Source organism: Mustela erminea, chromosome 11 (genome assembly GCF_009829155.1).
Source record: "Mustela erminea isolate mMusErm1 chromosome 11, mMusErm1.Pri, whole genome shotgun sequence".
NCBI classification, from domain to species: domain Eukaryota; kingdom Metazoa; phylum Chordata; class Mammalia; order Carnivora; family Mustelidae; genus Mustela; species Mustela erminea.
The window spans coordinates 32,195,313-32,220,024 of NC_045624.1; the positions used below are offsets into that span (position 1 = coordinate 32,195,313).

Sequence of the window (24,712 nt, forward strand, 5' to 3'; positions counted from 1 at the left end):
TTGTACTTTATGAGTCATAAAAATATTTTATCAGTTTCTTATTTAAAAAAAAAAAAAAAAAAAGAACTTGAAAGTGGCTTTATTACAGAAGAGCAGTAAAGGAGCAAATTGCCAGGGAGTTTTACATAGTCTCTGCCCAGTTCAACAGGGGCCCAGGCTGAGGTAATCACCCCTTCGAAGCATATCCTGGCAATTTCTTTCGGAATATCACATTTTATTTTTTTGAGTACAAGCAACTCTTGTTTTCCCATATTTATGTCAGCCCTTCCCAGCCTTTTTGGGTAACAATTTCATGCCAGATTACGGAACCAGATTATACACGTTCCAACCAACCATTTGGTATTACAATTGGTCAGACAGAAACACGAAATAGAAAGGATGAATTTCATCTTTTGAGGAAGAAAAATAAAAACCAAAGTCAAGAAAAGTCAACACCTAGAATGACCAGGAGTTTAAGTTCAGGTCTGAGACAACCGGATCTTCTGATCAACTCCTCATCCCCTTCTTGGTATGCCTGTGCTTACAGGCACAGAAGTGACCAAGGGGATAAATCTGATGGAGAACTGCTAATAAGAAAAACAACTTCAACTGACTAAACAACTCCCTAAGATCTTTAAGGATGTTTCTGGAAAGAAAATACAATTCCTTTCCTGGATTTGTCTTGAAAGGCATAATAAAAACAGGTGACCAATGACGTTTGGGAAATATTTACTCTTTCACTCTTTCTATTTACATGGCAAAGGACTTAATATTTCAGCATTTCTTTTGTTGTTCCAATCACACACCTGCAGCTCAGTTAGCACTGTCTACCAGTATCAGCAGCCCCAATTCCTCATAACCATATTCACACCATCCAAAAGGTACTCTGCTTATACACTTTTTCTCTGTGAAACTCTCATGCTATAGGACCTGAAATTATCTGGTCTTCAACAGTAGTACGTCTATCATTGAGTCTCCTAGAATCCTTTTCAACTGCAGTTTGTAGAACATGGACATTGACTGAAAAAAAAAATGGTCTCACGGCTGCAGAAATGTCCTAATTTATATTGTGCCCCAAACTGTCAGAGGAATCATATCTCAATCTGGGCTGTACTTTTTTGCTGGATATAATCTTTACTGATCAGTGAAAGAGAAGATATCTGAGGTGAAACAAGACTAGAGACAGGTGCCAAGTACTGATTCTATCTCAGCTGATGGCTTTGTTGCTTCAGCTGACCTCTCAATTACGAGGCTTTTAGAAACACAATTTATGGATATTACCTGCATTATTACTCTTAGGTTAAGGAAGAACAATGATATGATATTTTAACCGAAGAGAAGGGTTTCTTTCATTTTTATGAGCCGTAACAGAAGTTAAGTGAAATGGAGTAACAGAAAACCACTTATTTGGTTTAGAATTATACAGTTATGACTCTGATAGTTTCATTTAAGGTTTCAATCACCCTCCAGCATCATGATCATTATTTTAGTCAAGCAAGTATAATAAGTAGCTAGAAACACATATAGGAAATTCTTCTATAACGCATACATATCCTTGTAATGAAAAATAACACACTTTACCAACTACATAAAAGTACAGCCCATGAAAATGACTTTATGCCACTTAATATTGATGCATGAATATTGATATAACTCAAAACAATTGATAGAAACTTCAAATACGAACTGGAAGTAAGTCAGTAAGTCCACTGTGACATACTCATTTTTAAAATATTAAACATTTTTGGCTAATGATATTAAAATTATCAGAAGGACTTACTGTCTTATGCTTTCAATCATTTTTTCCATTGCTTCCTCCCAGCAATATGCCTTAACAGATTGGATATTTTCAATCATTTCTGAGGTGATCACGAGTCTTTCGTTGATCTTTCCAGCTCTCTGATCTCTGTAAATCAATCAAATACTTAGTAAAACCAAGTCAAATTGTCACTAAGAACTACAAAAGTTTTTTTTTTAAGGCCATACTTCTTATTAAACAGGTGGATATTTATTTTACTATCTGATAGAGGATAACAAAAATAATAGCTATCTTCTAGTAAATGCCCTCTATGTACCAGACACTACTGGACACATTCCATAGACTGTCCCAGTGTAGGACACTTCATGGTGCTCCACGAAAAGTGGTTATCTCTATTGTAAAGATGAAAAACCAGAGACTCAGTGAGGCAGAGTGACTTGGAATTCAAGCCAAGAGCTAACAGACTCCAAAATTTGTATACATTCTATCACCTTCTAGCTGATAAACTCTAGAAGTCCTCTATCATACACTGGCACTGGTATCACTGATTCATTCTGTAATAAAAAGTAACTAAGGTTCTGGTGTGATGATCCATGAACCAGAGTAGGAAAAACTTATGAAACTCAATCCAAAAACATGCATTCCCACCCATATACACATTATCCCTTCTTTTTTTTTTTTTTTTTTTTGACAGAACTAGATTTTTATTATTATTACTCTACCAATTAGCCAACAGATAGTACATCATTAGTTTTTGATGTAGTGTTCAATGATTGCTTAGTTGCATATAACACAGAGCACCACTCCCCCCTTCTGTAACCCTCAGTTTATTTCCCAGAGTCCAGTCTCTCATGGTTTGTCTCCCTCTATGATTTCTTCCCACTCAGTTTCCCCTCTCTTCTCCTGTCGTTCTACTTCCTATTTTTTATCTTCTACATATAAGTGAAACCATATGATAATTGTCTTTCTCTGCTTGACTTATTTCCCTTAGCATAATCCCTTCCAGTCCATCCATATCGATGTAAAGGGTGGTTATTCATCCTTTCTGATGGCTAATATTCCATTTTAATTTTTTTTTTATTTTTTTATTTTTATTTCCAGCATAACAGTATTCATTATTTTTGCACCACACCCCGTGCTCCATGCAATCCGTGCCCTCTATAATACCCACCACCTGGTACCCCAACCTCCCACCCCCCGTCCCTTCAAAACCCTCAGATTGTTTTTCAGAGTCCATAGTCTCTCATGGTTCACCTCCCCTTCCAATTTCCCCCAACTCCCTTCTCCACTCTAAGTCCCCATGTCCTCCATGCTATTTGTTATGCTCCACAAATAAGTGAAACCATATGATAATTGACTCTCTCTGCTTGACTTATTTCACTCAGCATAATCTCTTCCAGTCCCGTCCCACATTATCCCTTCTACCTAAACCTTATGATCTATACAAATGAACTGAATCTTCACATATTCAAAAAGAAATTCTATAGGCTGATAAACCAAAAAAATGCCCTGTTGATATCGGGAATATTATTTACACCATTAAAGTAATTCCTTTTCAGTGACACCCAGTAAGTAGATCCCGGTTCAGTAAATAGAGTGGTCCTGGATTTACTACAGTAGACTGTGAAAATCTAATTTAAAACTGTTCTGAGCTATGTAACTAGAATGCTACTACCTGTACTTCATCATCATTCTCCCCAACCCAGCTTGAAATAGGGCGAGGACTATGAGGAAAGCAAGACCACAGAAGGCAGAGGCTTGTAACAAATCCCAGAGCAGCCCCATCAAGAGCGTCACTTGTAAAGGAGCAATCCACACAAAATGTGCCAGTGCAAGTCCCTGGAAAATAAAATCACAGTGAAAACCAGTGCTGGACAGACAAACAAGCCTAGATGAGAGAGAGAGTGAGCACAGAGAACTTAGATAATCAAACACATCATGGTTCCCAAAATGCTAACATCAAGGCATTCATTCACAGAGCAACGTGCTTAAACATTCTACAAATAGACTAGGATTTCCCAAGGAACAAATTTCGAGTCATTGCATCTTTCAGTGTATTTTTATTCAATGGGCTTAAGATGAACTATCTTAAGTATCATGTCAGGGATTTATTTTTCATAACTTACTTCTATTTGACTAATGCAAGAGCCATGGTGTAAACACGCAAGAGCAAAAGGGTTTCCAAAGGCTCTCAGTATATCAACTCTATCACCTGACAAAATATTAAGAATAAATGCATGCTTAATTTAATAGTAACTTATTTAGCACCTGCTGTGGGTTTAACAATCTGTAAATACTGAGAATGCTAAGATAAATAAAACACACTACACGGTCTACCCTCAAAGACCTTGCATTTATTTGTGTAATAAGAGAGCACTGAACAAGAATTGTTCAGAGTATCATATTCAGCCAAAGTAAATACTGATTTAAAGTATTAAAAGGAAACAAGATCTGATAAAACTTGAATTTTGAAAAACTTTATTAAATACACAGTGAGCTAAGATGTCTTTGCATTGGGTGGTACTATGAAACACCAGAATGGTGCTCTGCTAACAACCATCAATGGCAGAAATGGGCAAGGTAGGGATGTATATAACTTAACCCCATATCACCGTTAACTGACCCAGGAAAACCCTTGGGCTTGTATGAGTTATAACAATAATGCAGAAAAGATTAAATCAGTAGGTACGTACTTCATCAAATTTGTTCAGGTTGTTGGAAAGGAGACTAACAAGTTGTCCAATACTTATTTTATCCAGAACACGGCTTGACAGCTTTAAAGTCTAAAGTGAAAATGGGAAGTTAGGTGATCATGACAGAGAGAAGACAAAGATATCAATAGGTTGCCTCAAGGTAACCTACTACACACACATGACACATTGAATGAGTTAATTTATATTTATATACATAAACTTATATAAATGAGTATATATTAATAGGGTGGTTAAGAGAAGGTCCACATACCTGGTTATGAAAATCTGGATTTTATTGAGGAGGTAGAATTTAAGATGGGTGTGGAATAATGACTAGCATTTAGGTAAGCACAGATGAAGAAGGAATCAAAGCAGTTAATTTCAAAACACTATTAGAACAGATGACAGGGAAAATTCTATAGAGCTGTAATACATATGATTCAGTAACAGACTGTCTGTCTCAGGTGATTCTGAGTTCTCCAGAGGGCTTACCAGGGAGCTATGTGCAGAGTAAGCACCTCAGTAAATATCTGTTCATTTAATTATCTCTATCTTCTAGTCACAGGTAAATTCACATGTAAAGATAATTTAGTTTGTATTTAGATTCATTATTTTCTTGTATTTCTTAATTTTTAATTGAGGTACAGTTGACATACAATCCGGTCTTAGTTTCAGGTGTAAAACATAGTGATTTGACATTTATATAATATATTTAGGTTCATTATTTAAAATATAATTTGAATGATCATAGCTGCAGACTTTAGAACAAAGCAAAATAGCATTGCGGGACAAAATCTGGGATACTATTAGAGCTAGTAGCTGCCTGCCATACGGATGGAGCTGGTCAGATATGGAACCAGTTAACTTTAGGCTCACTTTAGGGACCCAACCACAGCCACATGAAGATACAACTGCATTTTCTGGTGATGATGCCAAGGCAGGCCAATAATTGTGCCCAGAGGGGTAAATAAACCAGGTAATAACACAGAAAGAAGGACAGATAAAATAGCTTCAAACCTTTCGTGAATGTGTTCTGGATCTGAAAGCACATATATTGCTATATTTGTGCTCAGTGTTATATATGGACTTATTTACAAACTAACCTGCTCCTTCTCTGATCTCTCCTCCCCCTTAGCCCAGGGTACTTACCTCTCTCCTCCTATATAACACAATTTGCCTTGCTATATTATTTTAGTGCTTTTCCGCTCTAATATTTGGAAAATCCTCTACATCAAGAACTATGATTTACCCATTTCAGAAATTTTCAAGTTTATGCACAATTCTCTACACTTTTTAGGTCTTAGTTTCTTAAAATATTTTATGCATAAAACAGGGATAATAGTTCCTACCATAGAGAGTTTTGGAGGAGATAAATGAAATAATAAACCTAGTTCACTTAGAAGCTTGTCATGTACATCGTTAGCTATCACTTATTATGATGATAAAAAACAGTTTTTAAAAATATTTTTTAGGGCGCCTGGGTGGCTCAGTGGGTTAAGCCGCTGCCTTCGGCTCAGGTCATGATCTCAGAGTCCTGGGATCGAGTCCCGCATCGGGCTCTCTGCTGAGCAGAGAGCCTGCTTCCCTCTCTTTCTCTCTCTGGCTGCCTCTCCGTCTACTTGTGATTTCTCTCTGTCAAATTAATAAATTAAAAAAAAAAAATCTTTAAAAATATTTTTTAGACTGAATTGAACTTCTTTTAATATTCATGCGTGCAATTCTACCACCCAAGTAATACCTAATAATTTATTCACTTACCTAAAATTTCTGGATCAAAATAAAATTTTTGTTGATTTTTTACATATGTTTTCCTGGTACTTGTGAACTGAGGAGATTGTAGCTGAGGTGATCTGATTAAACTGTGGACTCCATTTTTTTCTTCTGCCTCCATAAAAGGCTATTTTGAACAATAAAGTATGACTATCAAGTTACAGTACACCTGACCTTGCATTTATATTATGGAAGTGTTCTGGGTTATTTGCCAGGTAATTTCAGATTCATGTCCCTTATAAGCCAAGTATATAAAGTTTTCACATTGGGGGGAAGAAAAAGAAAAGAAGGGTAAAGCAATATCCAAATGATTCAACCAAAAGAGATTTCTATAATGACTTGGTAGAGCCAAGCAGTCACACATAGTCTAGAAAACACATCACTGAAATGACCTTAAATTGTTTTTGTAAGATGGGTAGGTCTAATCTGCATTCACCTAAATCAAGCTTCAGCAACTTGGCCTTCTGACTGGAAAATGCATACAGAAAAGCAGAAAAGGATCTTAGGGTTGCCATGCATGTGTTGTTGCAAAAATTTTTAAAATTTGCAGGACTCATAGGATGACAAAAATCTAACTCAAAATAAAATAGTGGATGAGTATCACAATTAATTAAGATAGATACTGTTAGTGCTTGGATTATCACTAACAATTGCATACTACACTCATTATTGAACGTAATGATACATGGCATTTTACCACAAAATAATATTTTGTCAATGACTTTTTTTTTTTTAAAGATTTTATTTATTTATTTGACAGAGAGAGATCACAAGTAGGCAGAGAGGCACGCAGAGAGAGAGAGGAGGAAGCAGGCTCCCTGCTGAGCAGAGAGCCCGATGTGGGACTCGATCCCAGGACCCCGAGATCATGACCTGAGCCGAAGGCAGAGGCTCAACCCACTGAGCCACCCAGGTGCCCCTGTCAATGACTTTTTAATGCAGACAGTAAGTATTATTTTAATGGGGAGCCAAAAATTCCAAAAAATGATGACATGACTAGTTTTAAAAAATGAAATCTATAATACAGGCAGTTTATAGAAGATGATCAATAATTACTAGCTGAAATGAACTGAATTAATTACCAAGTAGAAACATTAATTATTGCTGCCATTTACTTCACAAGCATACAAAATTGACTTGTGTTTATCCCACATGTATATCAACATGATGTTTAAGACATTTTAAAACACGGAGACTGTGCAAGAAAGCATTACCTTCTTATAAATCAAGCTAAACATAGCTATCCTCATCTGCATTCCAATACGATGAAGGCCAAAAATGGCCGGGTGCAGGAGCAGCGTCCTCATGACAAAGAGAAGGCATAAGCCTATGGCTAGGTAAATCGCGATAGAGCGTTCCTCCTTGTTATCTGGATCGTAGGAAGCTATGATTCTTCCCAGTAAGAGAGGCTGGACCGATTTGGTGACTTCCTGAAAAGAGGAAAAACAAAGAAATTAGATTTCATTTCCCTTTCATCAAATGGCCCCACAATTTCAACACAAGGATTCTCATTTTTAGAGGAGGATTGAAAACGGGCCTACACAGAGGGCCACACCATATGTAAAACACTTGACACTACTTTCAATATCTTAGAGCTTTGAAATAAGATTAGATTTTTGATTCTAGCAAAAGTCATTTGGAGATGTGTTTATGTATAGGGTATTTTGACTGAAAAGTGAATAGTGACCATAGAGCAAAGCTGTGGTTTCTGGAATAGTGTGTTCATTACTAATGACCTACATAATAACAATCTACATAGCACTACTATAGCTACATAGCAGGGTTTATGAAATATTTTCAGTTGATTATCATGACATACATGAAATATTTTGGCAGTTGAGCTATACATAGAGTTTTTGGAATTAGAAATGTACAGCTGTACCTAAGTGTTCTTCCTCTTGAGTAATTTGAACTACATCCCCGCCACTGTCTAGCCAGTGTATTTTTCCCATAAGCTGCCATCTCTTTCACAACAGATCTACTTGGTGAGTGGTTTATTCAGCTGCAGTTTTTAACAAAATAAGTAAAATGTGTCTTAATCTGATTCAGGCATCTATTTTACATATATTAGTCCTGAATTAGTTACTTTCATCTTGCTTCAACCAAAAGATGACATACTCTCTTTGAATAGTAATGGCTATTCCACAAAGACATCAGTAGTACTACTTTGGGAGGGTTCATATTCATAGAAAAAAGAAATGCAGTTTATTTTTGGTAGAGAAAAATGCCAATACAATAGGATCATCTGCAAATAGCAAACCAATATAAATCTCACCACAACATGGAACTGTCAACATTCAAGGACAAAGTCAGCACTCAACCCTCCCCTCAACAGTATTTTCCCTAATCTGTTTGAAGCAGCATGTTCTCTAATATTTACAATGGAACTACTTACAGATAACATCTGATTTTTTTTTTTTTTTTAAGAAGGAAAATGATAGTAACAAGCTTGGTTTCTGAAACAGAGTCCTTTTAAAAAAAACTCATCCCTTGGGGCACCTGGGTGGCTCAGTTGGTTAAGCCGCTGCCTTCAGCTCAGGTCATGATCTTGGGGTCCTGGGATCGAGTCCTGCATCGGGCTCTCCGCTCAGCAGGGAGCCTGCTTCTCTCTCTCTCTCTCTCTCTCTGCCTGCCTCTGTCTACTTGTGATCTGTCAAATAAATAAATCTTTAAAAAAAAATCATCCCTATAAATGACTAGGAATAACAAAGTCCTCTATTCTTGATATGTGAAAGCTTTGTATACTTCATGGTTTGGACTATTCTGGGACTAAAGAAATTTCCCAATTTGCCACCAAAAAGAATAGTGGAAGCCGACTGAGCTTCGAATGTCATAAGGACCAACATAAGTTTATTTGAAAATTCGATTACGTTTCATTATATTGTTTATCACATGTTTATTGTTTTTATTATTACATGCTTATTACATATTTTATGACACAAACCAAGATGCAATTCACTTAATGTTTCACTTAGATAACAGAAGCCTGAATATCTATTTTTAAGCTAGCGCAACAATGAAATTCAGAGTCATGAAACCCAAGTTCCTATCTACATTACCTACACTATCTGTGTCACCTTAGTCTCTTCCTTTCTCTGGACATTTTCCCCACTGACAAACCAAGTGGGGGCAAGGTGATCTTGAAGGTCCCCTCCAGTGCTAACATCTCTGTTTATATGATTTGAGTCTGAGGAGTCACCTGACAGAGGCTAGAGATTCCTTCAGCAATTCTCCTGGTCCATATCCTGCCACCGCCATAGGCAGCATCTGCTCAGGGGGATGCAGGTCAGAACAGTGTGAGTTCAGACTATTTAGGTAGAGAGGGTCAAGTTAGATACCCAAGTGATTGCATTCCCAGTGGGAATAAGCGTGAGTCTCAATTCAGATCAGCCTTCCAGGGAAAATTTAAGAAGACTGAAAAGACCTGCTGGGAGCCATATCTGGTCTTCCATTAGGATCCTCCATACTAAAACTCAAATCACTGTAGATGAGTCTAAATTCTTTCATCATTTCTGTTCTACCTGCATACCTTGGACAGGGCCAGATGCTTCTAGAAAAAGGGAAATCTGCCTGATATTCAGATCATGAAAGAAAATTCAGGTGAAAAGAGAAACTTTGTTCAGGCTTGAAATTACAAGACTACTTTAAAAACTACATTTCTAAGTACAAAGCACCGTTTTTCTTCTGATAAACGTACACAATTAGTTGAAGAACTTCTAAAGTTACATGAATTTCTATGGTATGTGGTCAGCAAAGTCATTACCATCATAATCATCATCTCAACTTGTTTTAAATATACTTTATGTCTTTATCTCAGGAATACTAGACATTATTTGAGAAATATTAAGAAGTAAAGATTTCTCAATATTGAGAAATTAATAGAGTACCAATAGACTGTAGAAGAATCTATGATTATCTCAAGAAACAACCGTAAAGAAATCTGATAAAACTTCAATCAAAACTGGCATTGATACATCCTAAATATTCTTGAATATGTGTTACATTAACATAAGAAAGAAATTCTCCCTCAAGACAACAATCAGCACCTAATTAATTAATACTAATAAAGTAAGTAATAAAACTATAGAAGCATTACCTTTAGGTTCAGGCAAACACAAACAATAGGAATACTGGTTATTAGAACAATTTAACATTTTTGCAGAACTTTTAGCTGATACAACTCAAGAGAAATGATCGATGTATGATTATCATAAAGAAGTGAAAATTAGAGTGCCTGGGTGGCTTAGTTGGTTGAGCAACTGCCTTTAGCTCAAGTCATCCATACAACAAATTTATGTGAATCAAGAGTATAATGGGTAGAAGTTTAAAAACATAATTATACTAAGAAAATAAATTCCTTTATACCAAGCATAATATTAAATAAGGATCTCATTAATATAACAATTGATATGAGACATTATAAATATCAAATTTATATATATGCATATATATATACATCTTAAATGTATTTTCCAAACATTCCTAAGACATAAAGTCTTTTTTTTTTAGACATAAAGTCTTAAATAAAAATCTGAAGGACTTAAAAATTATCTATAAAGAAAAATTGAATACTATGAAAATTCCATTCTCATCCAAATTATTTTGTAAGACTAACACAATCTTCACCAGAATTTCAAGTAGATTCTTTGGAACTGAAATTTCAGCACCAAACTAGCAGGGACTGTTTGTTTTAGTTTCTACAACAATCCCAACATGATGCACAACACCTACGACAAAATGTCCACTCAGTATTTGTTGAATCAATGGAAAAAGGATTCTAAATTCCATTTGAGAAAATGAGAAACTAATCAAAAACATTTGACGAATAAGAAAAATGTGAGAGGGTTTACACTAGTGCATATGAAGTCATATTATACAGCTGTTATAATATGTGGCATGACAAAGAAATAGATTTATCTGTGAACAGGTCCAAGTACATGTAATAATTTTACATAGGATATGGCATTTTAATTCAGTGGAGAAGGTATAGATTATGCAATAAATGATGAAGAAACTGGACACTCATTTTTTAAATTAGATTTCTATCTCAAACGTACACCAAAATAAATCCCAAATGGATTAGATATTTACATGTAGAAACATAAATATTTGGGTAGGAAGGACTTTTAAAAACATCTGATGACAAAAGCAGAGAACAAAGGAAAAAGTTTATAGAGCTGGGAGCAAATTTTTAAAAATCAAAACTTCTAATTGTTAAGATAAAAGGTAAAAACTCACTAGAAACAAATGGTAGGCTGGGAAAATTATTTTCTCATATGTCAAAAAGAAAAAGACAAGTACTAAAATAGACAAAAAACACAAAAAGTCAGTTGCATGTACAAAAAGAAATACAAATGCTTGATATATAAAAACTGTCTAAACTCACTGGAAACCAAACATATAAAAACAGTTAGAATGGCCAAAATTAATAAGACAGGAAACAACATGTGTTGGAGGGGATATGGAGAAAGGGGAACCCTCTTCCACTGTTGGTGGGAATGCAAGTTGGTGCAGCCTCTTTGGAGGACAGTGTGGAGATTCCTCAAGAAATTAAAAATAGAACTTCCCTATGATCCTGCAATTGCACTCCTGGGTATTTACCCCAAAGATACAGATGTCATGAAAAGAAGGGCCATCTGTACCCCAATGTTTATAGCAGCAATGGCCACGGTCGCCAAACTGTGGAAAGAACCAAGATGCCCTTCAACGGACGAATGGATAAGGAAGCTGTGGTCCATATACACTATGGAGTATTATGCCCCCATCAGAAAAGATGAATACCCAGCTTTTGTAGCAACATGGATGGGACTGGAAGAGATGCTGAGTGAAATAAGTCAAGCAGAGAGAGTCAATTATCATATGGTTTCACTTATTTGCGGAGCATAACAAATAGCATGGAGGACATGGGGAGTTAGAGAGGAGAAGGGAGTTGGGGGAAATTGGAAGGGGAGGTGAACCATGAGAGACTATGGACTCTAAAAAACAATCTGAGGGGTTTGAATTGGCAGGGGGGTGGGAGGTTGGGGTACCAGATGGTGGGTATTATAGAGGGCACAGATTACGTGGAGCACTGGGTGTGGTGAAAAAATAATGAATACTGTTATGCCGAAAATAAATAAAAAATAAATTTTAAAAAATGCAAGTAAAAATAATAACATACTCTTTCTCACTGAGCAATTTAGAAATATTTTTAAATGATAATACCTATTATTGGTGAGGACTGAATTTGCACACTTTAGTAGCAAGAAAGTAATACCTTTACTTTACAGAAAAAAGTAACTTTACAGAAGAAAGTAATACCTTTACTTTAATACAAGAAAGTATACCTTTTGATTTGCAATTTGAAAATCTGCAAATTTGCTAAAATTAGGTTTTAAAAGGATGTGCATTGAAGGACTGTTTTGTTTTGTTTTTTAAAGATTTTAATTTATTTATTTATTTGACAGAGAGAGATCACAAGTAGGCAGAGAGGCAGGCAGAGAGAGAGAGGAGAAAGCAGGCTCCCTGCTGAGCAGAGAGCCTGATGTGGGGCTTGATCCCAGGACCATGAGATCATGACCTGAGCCGAAGGCAGAGGCTTAACCCACTGAGCCACCCAGGTGGCCTCTGAAGGACTGTTTTTAATTATGAAAAATTAGAGGCAATATAAATATTTAACAATGGGGAACTGATAAATTATGGCACAGCCACATGAGTCATTAAACATTAAGGTGACTAGGTAGAAAAGCAGCTAATGACAGGAAACACATTAAGAAGAGAAACAGATTTATAACATATTATATAAAGCAATGATCACCCTCCCTTTATTAAGTATACATTCCCATGGGAAATAGACATAATCTGATATTGTCATAATCTGATAGACATAAATCTATCAGTAATTACCTAATTGCTTTCATAATCATAAAAATACTTAAAAGAATAATAAAATTTTGAAAAGAAAATTGCATATAACTTACTGATAATTAATAAATGGTAAAAAGAAAACATGCACACAAAAACATTTCTAAAAGAAAGTAAACACATATCAGGTATACGCCTAGAACTTTTCATTAGATACAAAGAGTACTGGCTTATATACCAAAGCAAAGGCGTCAAATTCTGCTTTTGACATGATAAACAAGAGTGTCAAATTTTTGTTTATCTCAAGATACACTAGAGTCTGATGGTAATTTTTGGCTTTATACTAAGTGCTAAAGGTAGAATTTGCCCATATTTGGCATAGAAAATAACACCTATTCCCTGCCTCAATTGTTTGTAGTTTTTATTTTTTTTATTTTTATTTTTATTTTTTTATAGATTTTATTTATTTATTTGAGAGAGAGAGACAGTGAGAGAGAGCATGAGCGAGGAGAAGGTCAGAGGGAGAAGCAGACTCCCCATGGAGCTGGGAGCCCGATGTGGGATTCGATCCTGGGACTCCGGGATCATGACCTGAGCCGAAGGCAGTCGTCCAACCAACTGAGCCACCCAGGCATCCCAGTTTGTAGTTTTTATAAAATTGTTTGTATACCATACCAAGACTAGAATCTCAAAAAATATTCAGATTCTGTCTACCTCTGAATCGTGTTTTTAGATTCAATGCTTAACACAAAATGTTTTGCTTCTGCTGTTTTCCTTTTAGGGTTTATTGATTTGTTAACATTTTAACAACAGCCTCACTGGAAATCTAAGCTATAGTCTTCATATTTTATAGGAAAAAGTTTTTGGATTTGTTGAATAGCAGGAATAATAGGTTTAATCCAGAAAATGTAATAATGGAAGATGCATTAAAATATTAATTTTAATTTCTGAAATAAAGCTTAGAAAATAGCTATCATTTTTAAACATTAGCAAAACATATTTCTGTGCCCTATAAAAATCATATGGGTGCTTTAAGATTGCTTGCAGCATTTAGAGGGAAATGCAAATGACATGAGTATTCACGCAGGTAGGTAGATATTCTACTTAAAGATATAGTAATAGCTATCATTTACAAAGCACTTGCTATGTACTGCAATCTATTCAAGCTTGAAAAACTCGCCCAGTGTCACACAGCTACCAAGTGGTAAAGCTAGGCTTCAAACCAACCGTTTGACTCCAAAGCCTTCCTCTCATTCATAACCATAAATTGAAATGGAAAAGTTATAACATGAACTATTTCTCCCTCAACTGACCATTAGTGCAAGGATTATGATTAGTTCAATATCCACTAAGCAAATCATTTTATAAGTTTAGATCACTGTGATTTAAGAAAAATGCCACTTCTCTAGAGCCCACAGCATGGACACATAATTTAAAAGGTTGAAGAGATCACAGAAGTTATACACTTTACTACAGCCCTTTTCACCATATAGTCAAGGAAACTGAGATCCAGGCAAGTTCTTTGATTTGTCCCAAGATTGTAAAACAAATTTGTGGCAACAAGGCATGAGCATACCCAAGAGGAGTTAAGAAAAAGAAAAAAATCCCTCTTTTGAAAAAAAAATACATACTTGAGTGCATCCCATATATTTTATTTTATCTCAACATATCTTATTTATTAGTCACTATTGGATAGTGGTTAGCTATAAGAGCTAAAAAAAATGCAGCATACTCCCACCAGGAAAGGGAGGCCTAGATGACCTCATAATCAGTGTAAGTTTTAAAAAATATGATCAAAAACAATTCCTAATTTATAATTCAATTTTGTTCCAAAATTCTACATGAGTGAACAGGAGATGCACTTTGTCTTAGATACGGTATTCTACTGGACATGGTATTGGATTCCCAGTTTAGCCTTCAAGGTGGGGTGCTGTGGTGCCACAGTTGGTTAAGACCCTGACTCTTGGTTTCAGCTCAGGTCCTGATCTCAATGTCATGAGATTGAGCCCCATGTCAGGCTCCATGCTCAGTACTGAGTCTGCCTGAGATTCTCTCTCCCTCTCCCTCCGGGCCTCACTCCTGTTCTCTCTCTCTCCCTCCCTCTCAAATAAATAAATAAATCTTTAATATGTATATTAAAGTTTGAGAAGCATTACTCTTTTGTCATTAAGAGTTAATATTCATTTTTATATGTTTTTAAATTTTTCCATATTATCATTAAGAAAAAAAATCACACTAACCCTAAAAAGTTCTCTCAAAGTGGGCCACCCAATGCCTCCCTTAGATTCTAGCAAAAGTCAGATGCATTCAGTGATAATGGTGCTTGTCTACCTGAATCAGAATCATCAGGGGACCTTGACAAGGATACTAGTATCCCGGGGCCCAAACAAACTAAATCACATTATCTGGGGTGGCACTGCTAGATACTTTAAAGAGCGATATAAAAATTCCTTATATTTCAAAGAAATCCAAACCCCAAGAACTTCAAACTCTTCTTATCACAGGAACTGAGGGAAGGTGTAATTCTCTTCATTCAGGTAGAGAGCACAAGGAAGTGTGTTTTAGAGATGGGGTTCTAGTAGTGAGTAGAAATAGGATATAGGGCCAGGTTAGGAATACAGCAGGCAAGTCACTGCTGGGATTAGAGAGGGAGCTACAGATGGGGAGAGGTAGGCATGGGAAGGAAGGTGAGAAAGGGGTCCTACCTAGTAGGCATCTGCAAGAAGGAGATTTGCTAGAGATAGCTGTCCTTAGGTAGACAATCATGTGAAAGGGACATAACATAAGTCAAAGCCTAAACCAGGGTCTGTGTGCAGAATTCCCCAAATACTTTCCTTTCCTTATCAGTAGACTTGTATTCAAATCCCCATTCAATGTCTTTGTCAAACCATAATGGACAAAGATCTTCTGCAATACAGACCGCGGGACTTGAGAACTCTAGTCACATTAGTACTAGGGCTTCTCCTTTACGTCCTTAACCTTCTTGGGGTTTAATGAGTAAAAGGAGTTTGACCCAAGCTGCCCTGACACGCATCTCACCTTGATAATGGAAATATGCCCAGAGCTGCCTAGGTCCCGAGAAAGGATAACCATCTCTTAGTAATCTGCTTACAGAACTCTCTGCACTTGGCTTGCCTCTCAAGATCCTTAATTGACTCTCATGCTCAGGTTTTCAACAGCCAGTCTCCTAGTTTCTCTTCTATGCTATGAGTCTTAAATGTGAAAGATAATGTTTTGTCTGGCTGCTGAGTCAGATGGAGGAAAAAAACAAGCACAGAGCTAACTAATGAAGAGAGGCCATAGCTAATATGATTTAAAATTATATCAACTCTTACAGAGAGACAAGCTCCTTTATGATGGCATTTCCTTTTTGTTTTTTAACCTTTCACAGTCGAGAGCAGATTTCATAGTACTTTTTCTATCAGTCCTGAAACCAACCAAATGTGCCTTATATCACAACTGCCCTTATTCAGAGGGACTAAGGATGTATAGGACATTTTGAAAGCATGTCCACCTTTTACCAAGAGTGGTGTTACAGCAATTTCAAGAATCTTCAGTCATTTCATCGACTTTAAACAATTACCAAGCTGATGTACACAGAGAAAAAAAAAAAAAGGAATGGTCAAAGAGAATGCCATCAATACTAAAGCATTGGTGTAAGTTGTTTAAAAAGACAGAGGTCTTATAAGAACAGTTACATTTTCTCCCCTTCTTTTCTTCTGGAAGTAATCTATGGCCTTTCAAACATGCAGATGGTTCCAGAACCTAGGTCTGGAACCTACAACTCAGGGTTCAGGGTAGCTGGAGAGTGCATCATCCCTCAACACCACTCATGGGAAAAGCTTTCAGATTCCTTTTGCTGGGATATGTTGAAGACTTGAGAAGTTTAAGAATGAGTCCTTCTCCATACCCACTCCATTCTCTCTTAATTTTGTTTATAAGTTTGACCCTAGCACTACTGGTCCTTGGGTGGATTTCACACAGTTCCTTCTGGAGCATAAGCAAGGGAGAAGATTCTCTTTAGTTTCCATCCTGCTTCCTACTGTGAACTTTCTGCAGATTTGCCCCCAAGATGACCCTGGAAGAATCCTCAATCTTTCAGCTTCTGTTAACCTGGGTCTCCTGAGAAGATGCAAAAAAAACTCAGCAGACCAAAGACTGGTTACCAGAAACACTATTCTCTTGACTAACTAAATATAATCATTGCAAATATAATGATATCACAATTATAATCTGCTATTGCAGAAGGTTCATAGACTTTGGAGCTAAAGAGACCTATCACTCAAATTTACCATATGTGTGACTCTGGGAAGTTTCATAATTTCTCTGAGTTTCAATTTTCTTTTCTGTATATTAGGGATAATAATATCTGTTCCATGGAGTTACTAGAAGAATTAAATAAAACAATCTGCATAAAAGACTTAATGCTGAACTTGGAATAGATTAGGTAAAATAAACATTAAACTCAATAAATATTAAACTGTATTCATCATGGTTTTATACACAAGACAAAAAGTTGATAAATATGCTCCTGTATTATCTTAACTTTCATATTTAGTGAGTGTTTTTGTTTGCATGAATCTTTGATGCTGCTGGATAAATTATTTCAGAAGACAGGGCATAAAAGGTGCTTGATCATGAGGCCTCTCTTCCTGCTTCTACTCGGTAGTGCTTATGTTAATCAGTGGAAGCAGCTCGTGATGGAGACCATGACAGAGGAGAACAATCAGTCTCACCACTATTTCAGTCAAGACATAACAATTGTTGGAAGTGTTAGTCACGTCAATCCAACATGACTTATTGAATGTTACATTCTTATGTGTGACCAGAGTGAATTGTATTGCTATACACTGACTCAAATGTATACAGTATAATCATTAAAACAATAAAAGATTTTTAAAATTAAGTCAAATAGAGCCAGATGCTATGGATAAAACTATTTCCCAAAGTTCTGAGTGCTCTCACAGAGAAAAATCACCTCAAAGACATCTTAAAAGGTAATTAGTTCTTGAGATACCTTACTCATATTTAAAAAATTATTAAATTTAAAAATTAATTTAAAAAATTAAAAATTAAAAAAATATTTTTACCATCAAACTGTTGCAGGTTTCTATAGGAATAGAGTGGAAGAAAGATAGACAGATAGGTATGTAGGTAGGTAGGTACATAGATGTGGGTGGATGGATGGATGGATGGATGGATGACAGATAATTTCAAAAGCCAGAAGAATGTTTCCAGGTGATTGTCAGGAGCATTACAGAACATTCTGGATCTAAATGTGATCATCTTTGTTGAGATAAATTTTTAAATGCACTTTTTCTTGTTATGTACAAAACTACACATTCTTTTTTTTAAAAAACTACACATTCTTAAAAACATACAACTTGAATGACATCATTTTGGGAGACTTGATGGCACTTTTAATTCTCCAATGCATGAAGACCAATATGAATATATGTGAATCCAGATGGTACTTTTACCAAAGCAAATATTATACACAGCCTTTACTTAAAGACTAAACAAATTTCAACCCATCATTGCCTTTTATAGCTTATAACCAAGGATATGAAATGATGCTCTGGTGATATAAAAAATAACAGATCCAAGTCAAATTTAACAGCAGCTAGGAGATATCTCAGACTGCATATAAAGCCCCAGGCTTTCAGGCACAGAACTCTCTCCTCACTGATGGAGACATAGAAGACTGAGAAAATATACTGCAACCACACCTCACTGCCAAATTTTAAATTTTTGCTATTTTTCCTTGAAACTCAGTATGCAGATATGATTTCAAAATATTACAGATATTCATATTGATAATTGACTAAATTTGACTTCATTCTTCTCTTGATGTTATATCCTGAAATTCTATTGTCAAATACAGAAGAATAAAGCACCAGCAATTTGATATTCTAGTAAGATAACGTGATTTGGGATCATAACAGAAAATAAACCTCTTCAAAAAAATTTATTTTACTGAAACCATTATTTGTTTATTTATTTATTTACCCACTTTAAAGTAGATTGCCTGCATTCCAGGGCTCCTTAGGGCATTTTTATTTGTCTCTACTAGAGTTTTAGTAGTTTCTTTGTATTTGGAGTTGAATTAGTCCTTTTAGCTGAACACGAATTACCCTTGTCATAAAAATGAATGTAAGTCCATTAGATTAATAAAATCATAATAATGAATACACTTATTATCCATAATAAATTTACAAATGAGATCCTTACCCCTAAATATAATATGATTCCATAGAACATAAATCTCCAGAAAAAGCATCGCCGAAGGGCATTAATGAGTTTGGGGTTTTTCTTTGATGCCAGTTCTCTGTCCCATTCTCTGCAAAAGAATGAAAAACAGGACCAATAAGTTGCATGTACAAATATTTGAGTTGTTCTATTTCCCTTAACATAGTTTTAGTCTCAGAAGGACATCCAAGAGATTAACCCAAGTGACTGGAGAGACAAAAACATGTGGAGACCTTCCAACACCAACAGTCAGTCAGGTATCTTGCAGAATTTGATGCTTCTCCATATATCAATTTTCAGGGAGTTGACTCCATGACAAGGTCAGATTTTATGTATTAAAGAAAGATTCTTGCTTAAGAGCAATGCAATAGGTGGACAAACAAAGTACAACTCTTAAAAATATACATTACTGTCCTTGGGACAAAGTGAAAAATAAACAAAAATTTAACTTTTTCCCCCTTCACCTTTTGATCTTTACTTGCTTAAAACTTTAGTAGATTTTACAAAATTTAAAAGTAAAAAAAAAAAAAAAAAAACCAAAACCTCAACATAAAGAGCCAGGTAGATTTTTCTGTTACTAAATATTAGAAAAACTTGTCTAAATGGCTGTTATTAAATGTAAGGGTAAAAAAAAAATACTGTCAAACTTCATTTTCAACTATTGAAGTCATTTATTAGAGTAAAAAGTCTCTAGAAAATTAGAACAGAATCACATTCTATATTTTCTGGTAGGAAAAGACACCATATAGTCTGAAAGAATTGTAGTATCAAATACGTTTTCTTTTAAAAACTGAAAGTTTGGGGCACCTGGGTGGCTCAGTGGGGTAAAGCCTCTGCCTTCTGCTCAGGTCATGATCCCAGGGTCCTGGAATCGAGCCCCATGTTGGACTCTCCACTCGTTGGGGAGCCTGCTTCCCTCTCTATCTCTCTGCCTGCCTCTCTGCCTACTTGTGATCTCTATCTGTCAAATAAATAAATAAAATCTTTAAAAAAAAATAAATAAAATAAATAAAACCCAAAAGTTCATCAATGGATTATATTTACATTATAGCCACTTCTATCTGTTAATGAAGGCTCTTTCTCTTCCCAAATGGTTAAAATATATCTCTAAATGTTACCCTGGCCTTCATTACTAAACTGTACAGAGATGAAAATTTCACAGGCAATAACAAGTGAAGGTTTTGCATTTCACTAAGAGCTATTTCCATTACTATTCCTCTATGATTATCAGAAGTGGTTTTAAGTTACACCAAAGGAAGAACACGGGAACAAGTGGCATGTGACAGCAACATGGCAGTCTCTGTGCACAGACTCTGGCTGCCCCAAGAAACTTACTGTCTACAATGCCTAATCACCCTCTCCCATCTATCCACTTCACTCTTTCACTAATACACAGGACTTGTTCCCATCCATATCATTCAATGACTCACAACAGGGTAAGTAGCTAAGTATGGAGGCAGATTCAACCTCTCTTTTAAAGGAAGAATGAGTGAGATGAGAAAGTCTAGAAAGAGAGGTGGTACATACACCAAAGAAATGGTTTCAAGGGGAAGAAGTAGTCAACATGAAGTCACGTAGGAAAGAGTCCATTTTATTTGACATTAAGGGACTTCTGGTGACCCTGGTCAATATCATTTTAGCAACACAGCAGACATGGAAACCATATTTCAAGGAACTGAGGTATAAAAGTAAGGTGAAGAAATGGAGAGATCAGGAGAGCAGAGAAATAACAGCTATTAAACAAGGGAGGGGGAAGAAAAAGATTGAGGCAGCAACCTGAGGGAAAGGCCAGGTGGGAGAATTTATTTTAATGGGAGGGAGTTGAACAATGGATAGCCTGAGAGAGGGAATGAGCAGGAAGAGGAAGTGATGTGGTTTCCTCAGCACCATGAGAGACACAGTAAGAATCCCAAACACTGAGAGTTAAATTACAAAGGAAGAAGCTCTATACTTACCAGTTTTGTAGCTTTTCATGGAACAGATGAGCAGGTTACACAAAGGGATGATGTAAAGGGGTCAATACCACAGAGCCCAGTGGCCCAGTGGGCCTCAACAAAGTGGTGACCACCAAGGACCTTTGTCACAAGGCAGTTATGATATGGAAGGCCAAGGTCACTTCTAAGGATGCAGAGGCACAAAGTACTAGAAATGGTATGTCAGTCTTCCAAAATGTTTACATAAATTCTAAATAATAATTTTACTTTTAAAATTTTTTATTATAATAAAAAAATTTTTTAAGAAAAGAAGTGCATAGGGTTAAAACAGATACAAAATAAAGACAAAAGTAAGAAAGACAGAACTTAAGGACTTATGCTGGCACAGAGTTGTTGAATTAAAAAAATAAGTATATTTTTAATTGAATTGATATGGGAGATATAATAAAAACAGGAGAAAAAAGTCTTAGGCCAGATAATCCTACAAATTCTGGTATCCTCTATTTGGCCATAAATAAAAGTTTATCTGGAGTACACAGTCTTTTATTAACCTACCCCTGCTCTGATTAATCTCTCCCTCAGCAGCCATTCAGAACTTAGGTATTCAATATCTACTGTTTCATTGTGAACTTGCTGATATACCTACAATGTATTATATTTATATATCTTATCTCTGTAACAATATTACAGGTTTCACATAATGCTAGTCATTTCACATTCAATTATCATTCATTCAACAAATATTTATTGAGCATCTACTATATGCCAGACCCATTCTAAACCAAACTAAACCAAACCAAACCAACCAAAATATCCTTGCTTTCATGGCATTTCCACACACTAAGTCCTCGGTAATAGAAATAGGGCCTTGATCTTGGAAATATGAATCTATTATTCCCACTAGCCTAATTCTTTGAATAAAATTAAGAAAAATAAGACTGAAGGTCTTACTTTGCCTTGAAAATATTTTTTTAAGGAAAATGAGTTGATTGTAAATAAGGTAAACAAATTACAAGTCTCAACTTTTTTTTTTAATTTTGGGTCCTATAGTAGTTTTTCTTTTTGTTTCTTTTTTTTTCCCCCTTTGGTCTAAGGAATGAGTGTGTGACCCTAGAGTCTCTGGGATTTTTCACATTTGGCCAAGGAGAAAGGTCTCTTTTTTCTGTGGTTTGTAGAGAAATGAGCAGAGTTCTAAGGACCTGCTGCACAGAGAAATCCGAAATAATAAACCACACAAGCAAATGCCACCAAGTAGCATCAGACTCTCTGGTTCCACTGAGTCCCTAAGGCCAGGTTTCTGCCTACGCCCCTCACACAAGTAGGTACAGGAGCCATCAAATTCCTTCTATTTATTTAAGCTAGTTATTGGATTCTGTCACTGGCACTCAAAAGGGTTCTAACCAATACCTAGAAAAGGGAACTCTGAGAACTTGCCTACGATGGGAAGCACTGAACACGAAGAGGCGGTAAGTGTAGATCTGTGTTAGAATCGTGGTACTGTGAGGGGTTAGATGGAAAATTCCATCACCTCTCTCTCTGAGTCTCAGTTTGCTCTCTGCAAGATGGAGGTAGCAATGCTTTCTTCCAAGAGCTGAGAGGAAATACTATACCTATCATTTAATATGTACTCAAAAATATGAAATATTTACATTTTTTTATATCCAATAGCCATTAACTTGGGATTTGCAAGTATACGTATTCGTATTCACAAATTAAGATTTTGGAGGCAAACATACCAATTTGCTTCATAAAGATGCTACTTCAGTCTTTACAATATCCATTTCATGTTCTTTAAAGACAAATAACACTTCAGAATTATTTCAGAAAAAAGTCATTTGCCAGGAAAATGGTTAATTCTTCAAACTTTCATTGTTTAATTTTTTTTAAGATTTTATTTATTTATTTGACAGAGAGAGATCACAGTAGGCAGAGAGGCAGGCAGAGAGAGGGGAAGGGAAGCAGGCCCTCTGCAGAACAGAGAGCCCGATGCGGGACTTGATCCCAGGACCCTGAGATCATGACCCGAGCCGAAGGCAGCAGCTTAACCCACTGAGCCACCCAGGCGCCCCTCATTGTTTAATTTTTAATTGATCAACACTTCAGCAAGAAATTAAGATGCTCTTATTTTAAAGACACCATTTTGAGATTTAAGCCATCTAATAAGTTAGTTCTCCATCATCTAAATAGAGTATTAATAATATAAATGATTAACAGTGTTAATTCCTCCCTTCAACTAATGAACATTGTGCATGAACATACCTTTCCAATTTTTCAGAGAGATTGTCAGCAGAATCAGCAGAAGGGATTTGATATATGTCTGATAATTCCAGGCGCTGTCTATACCCTTTCGTCAAAATTGGTCTGGTCCAGCTAAAACAAAGAGATGGGACAGATGTAAATATTCACTTGATTTGGTCTCCAATATATATTTGGAATCTGACACTGTTTTAAATCTTCTGGCAGATGGGAAATGGTGGATGCATAAATATGAGAATAAACAATCCAACGTATAAAAATACCAGTGTATCATCTCTTATAGAACACATCTGTATAAAACACCAATACCTCTGAACTAATGGGATTGAGAGAAAGTAGCAGGAATGATAGTAGACTCCTTCCCAGAGGAAAAAAACAAGCCACTACACATTCTATATTAAAAGTAGTCTTATAGGGGCGCCTGGGTGGCTCAGTGGGTTAAGCCGCTGCCTTCAGCTCAGGTCATGATCTCAGGGTCCTGGGATCGAGTCCCATGTCGGGCTCTCACTTCCTCCTCTCTCTCTCTCTCTGCCTGCCTCTCTGCCTACTTGTGATCTCTCTGTCAAATAAATAAATAAAATCTTAAAAAAAAAAAAGTAGTCTTACAAACAAACAAACAAAAACTGCCTGGGTGGCTCAGTTGGTTAAGTGTCTGACTCTTGGTTTTGGTTCAGGTCTGTTCTCATGGTCCTGAGATCAAGCCCCGAATCAGTTGCTGCACTCGGCATGGAATCTGTTTAAGTTTCCCTCTCCCTCTCCCTGCACCTCTCCCCACTGAACACTTTCTCAAATAAATAATCTTTTTTTTTAAAAGTTGCCCCAAATAACAAGATACTAGGAGTTTATAAGGGCTGAATCCAGTCTCTATCATTTTAAGGAGAAAATGATCTATGAATGATGACAGAATGGACTCTCAATCAATATCCCTACACAATGTTGTTCTTGTAGTACATGGTCCTCAGCAACAAGTTATTTATTAAATGAACTGACTATAGCTGAAGGATTAATGAATAGTTTGTACTGGTTTGTTAACCTAATTATCTCTCCTGAATCATTACTTGAGGGTGGGGATCATGACTTTACATTCTGTCTCCTCATCCCACAGCAGCCACAACACACTTGCCCTCTATACCTCTAATAAAGAACAATTTATGATGGAAACTAGTGAAGCTAGTATGGTCAGTATGAGACGGGATACCCTGGTTCTTTTCTTTCCATTATTTTTAAGT

The 24,712-nt window shown here is 36.1% G+C and overlaps 1 protein-coding gene across 1 annotated transcript in view; it reads right to left on the reverse strand.

The window, feature by feature from the left end:
* The window catches only part of CFTR (CF transmembrane conductance regulator), a 168,956-nt gene that overhangs the window by 115,906 nt on the left and 28,338 nt on the right, over positions 1 to 24,712 (reverse strand). The window contains exons 2-7 of the mRNA XM_032304554.1: positions 23,487 to 23,597; positions 19,276 to 19,384; positions 7,416 to 7,631; positions 4,432 to 4,521; positions 3,414 to 3,577; positions 1,760 to 1,885 (exon numbers count right to left, since the gene is read on the reverse strand). Of these exons, the coding sequence (XP_032160445.1) occupies positions 1,760 to 1,885; positions 3,414 to 3,577; positions 4,432 to 4,521; positions 7,416 to 7,631; positions 19,276 to 19,384; positions 23,487 to 23,597 (816 nt within the window). The remainder of the gene's footprint in view (positions 1 to 1,759; positions 1,886 to 3,413; positions 3,578 to 4,431; positions 4,522 to 7,415; positions 7,632 to 19,275; positions 19,385 to 23,486; positions 23,598 to 24,712) is intronic.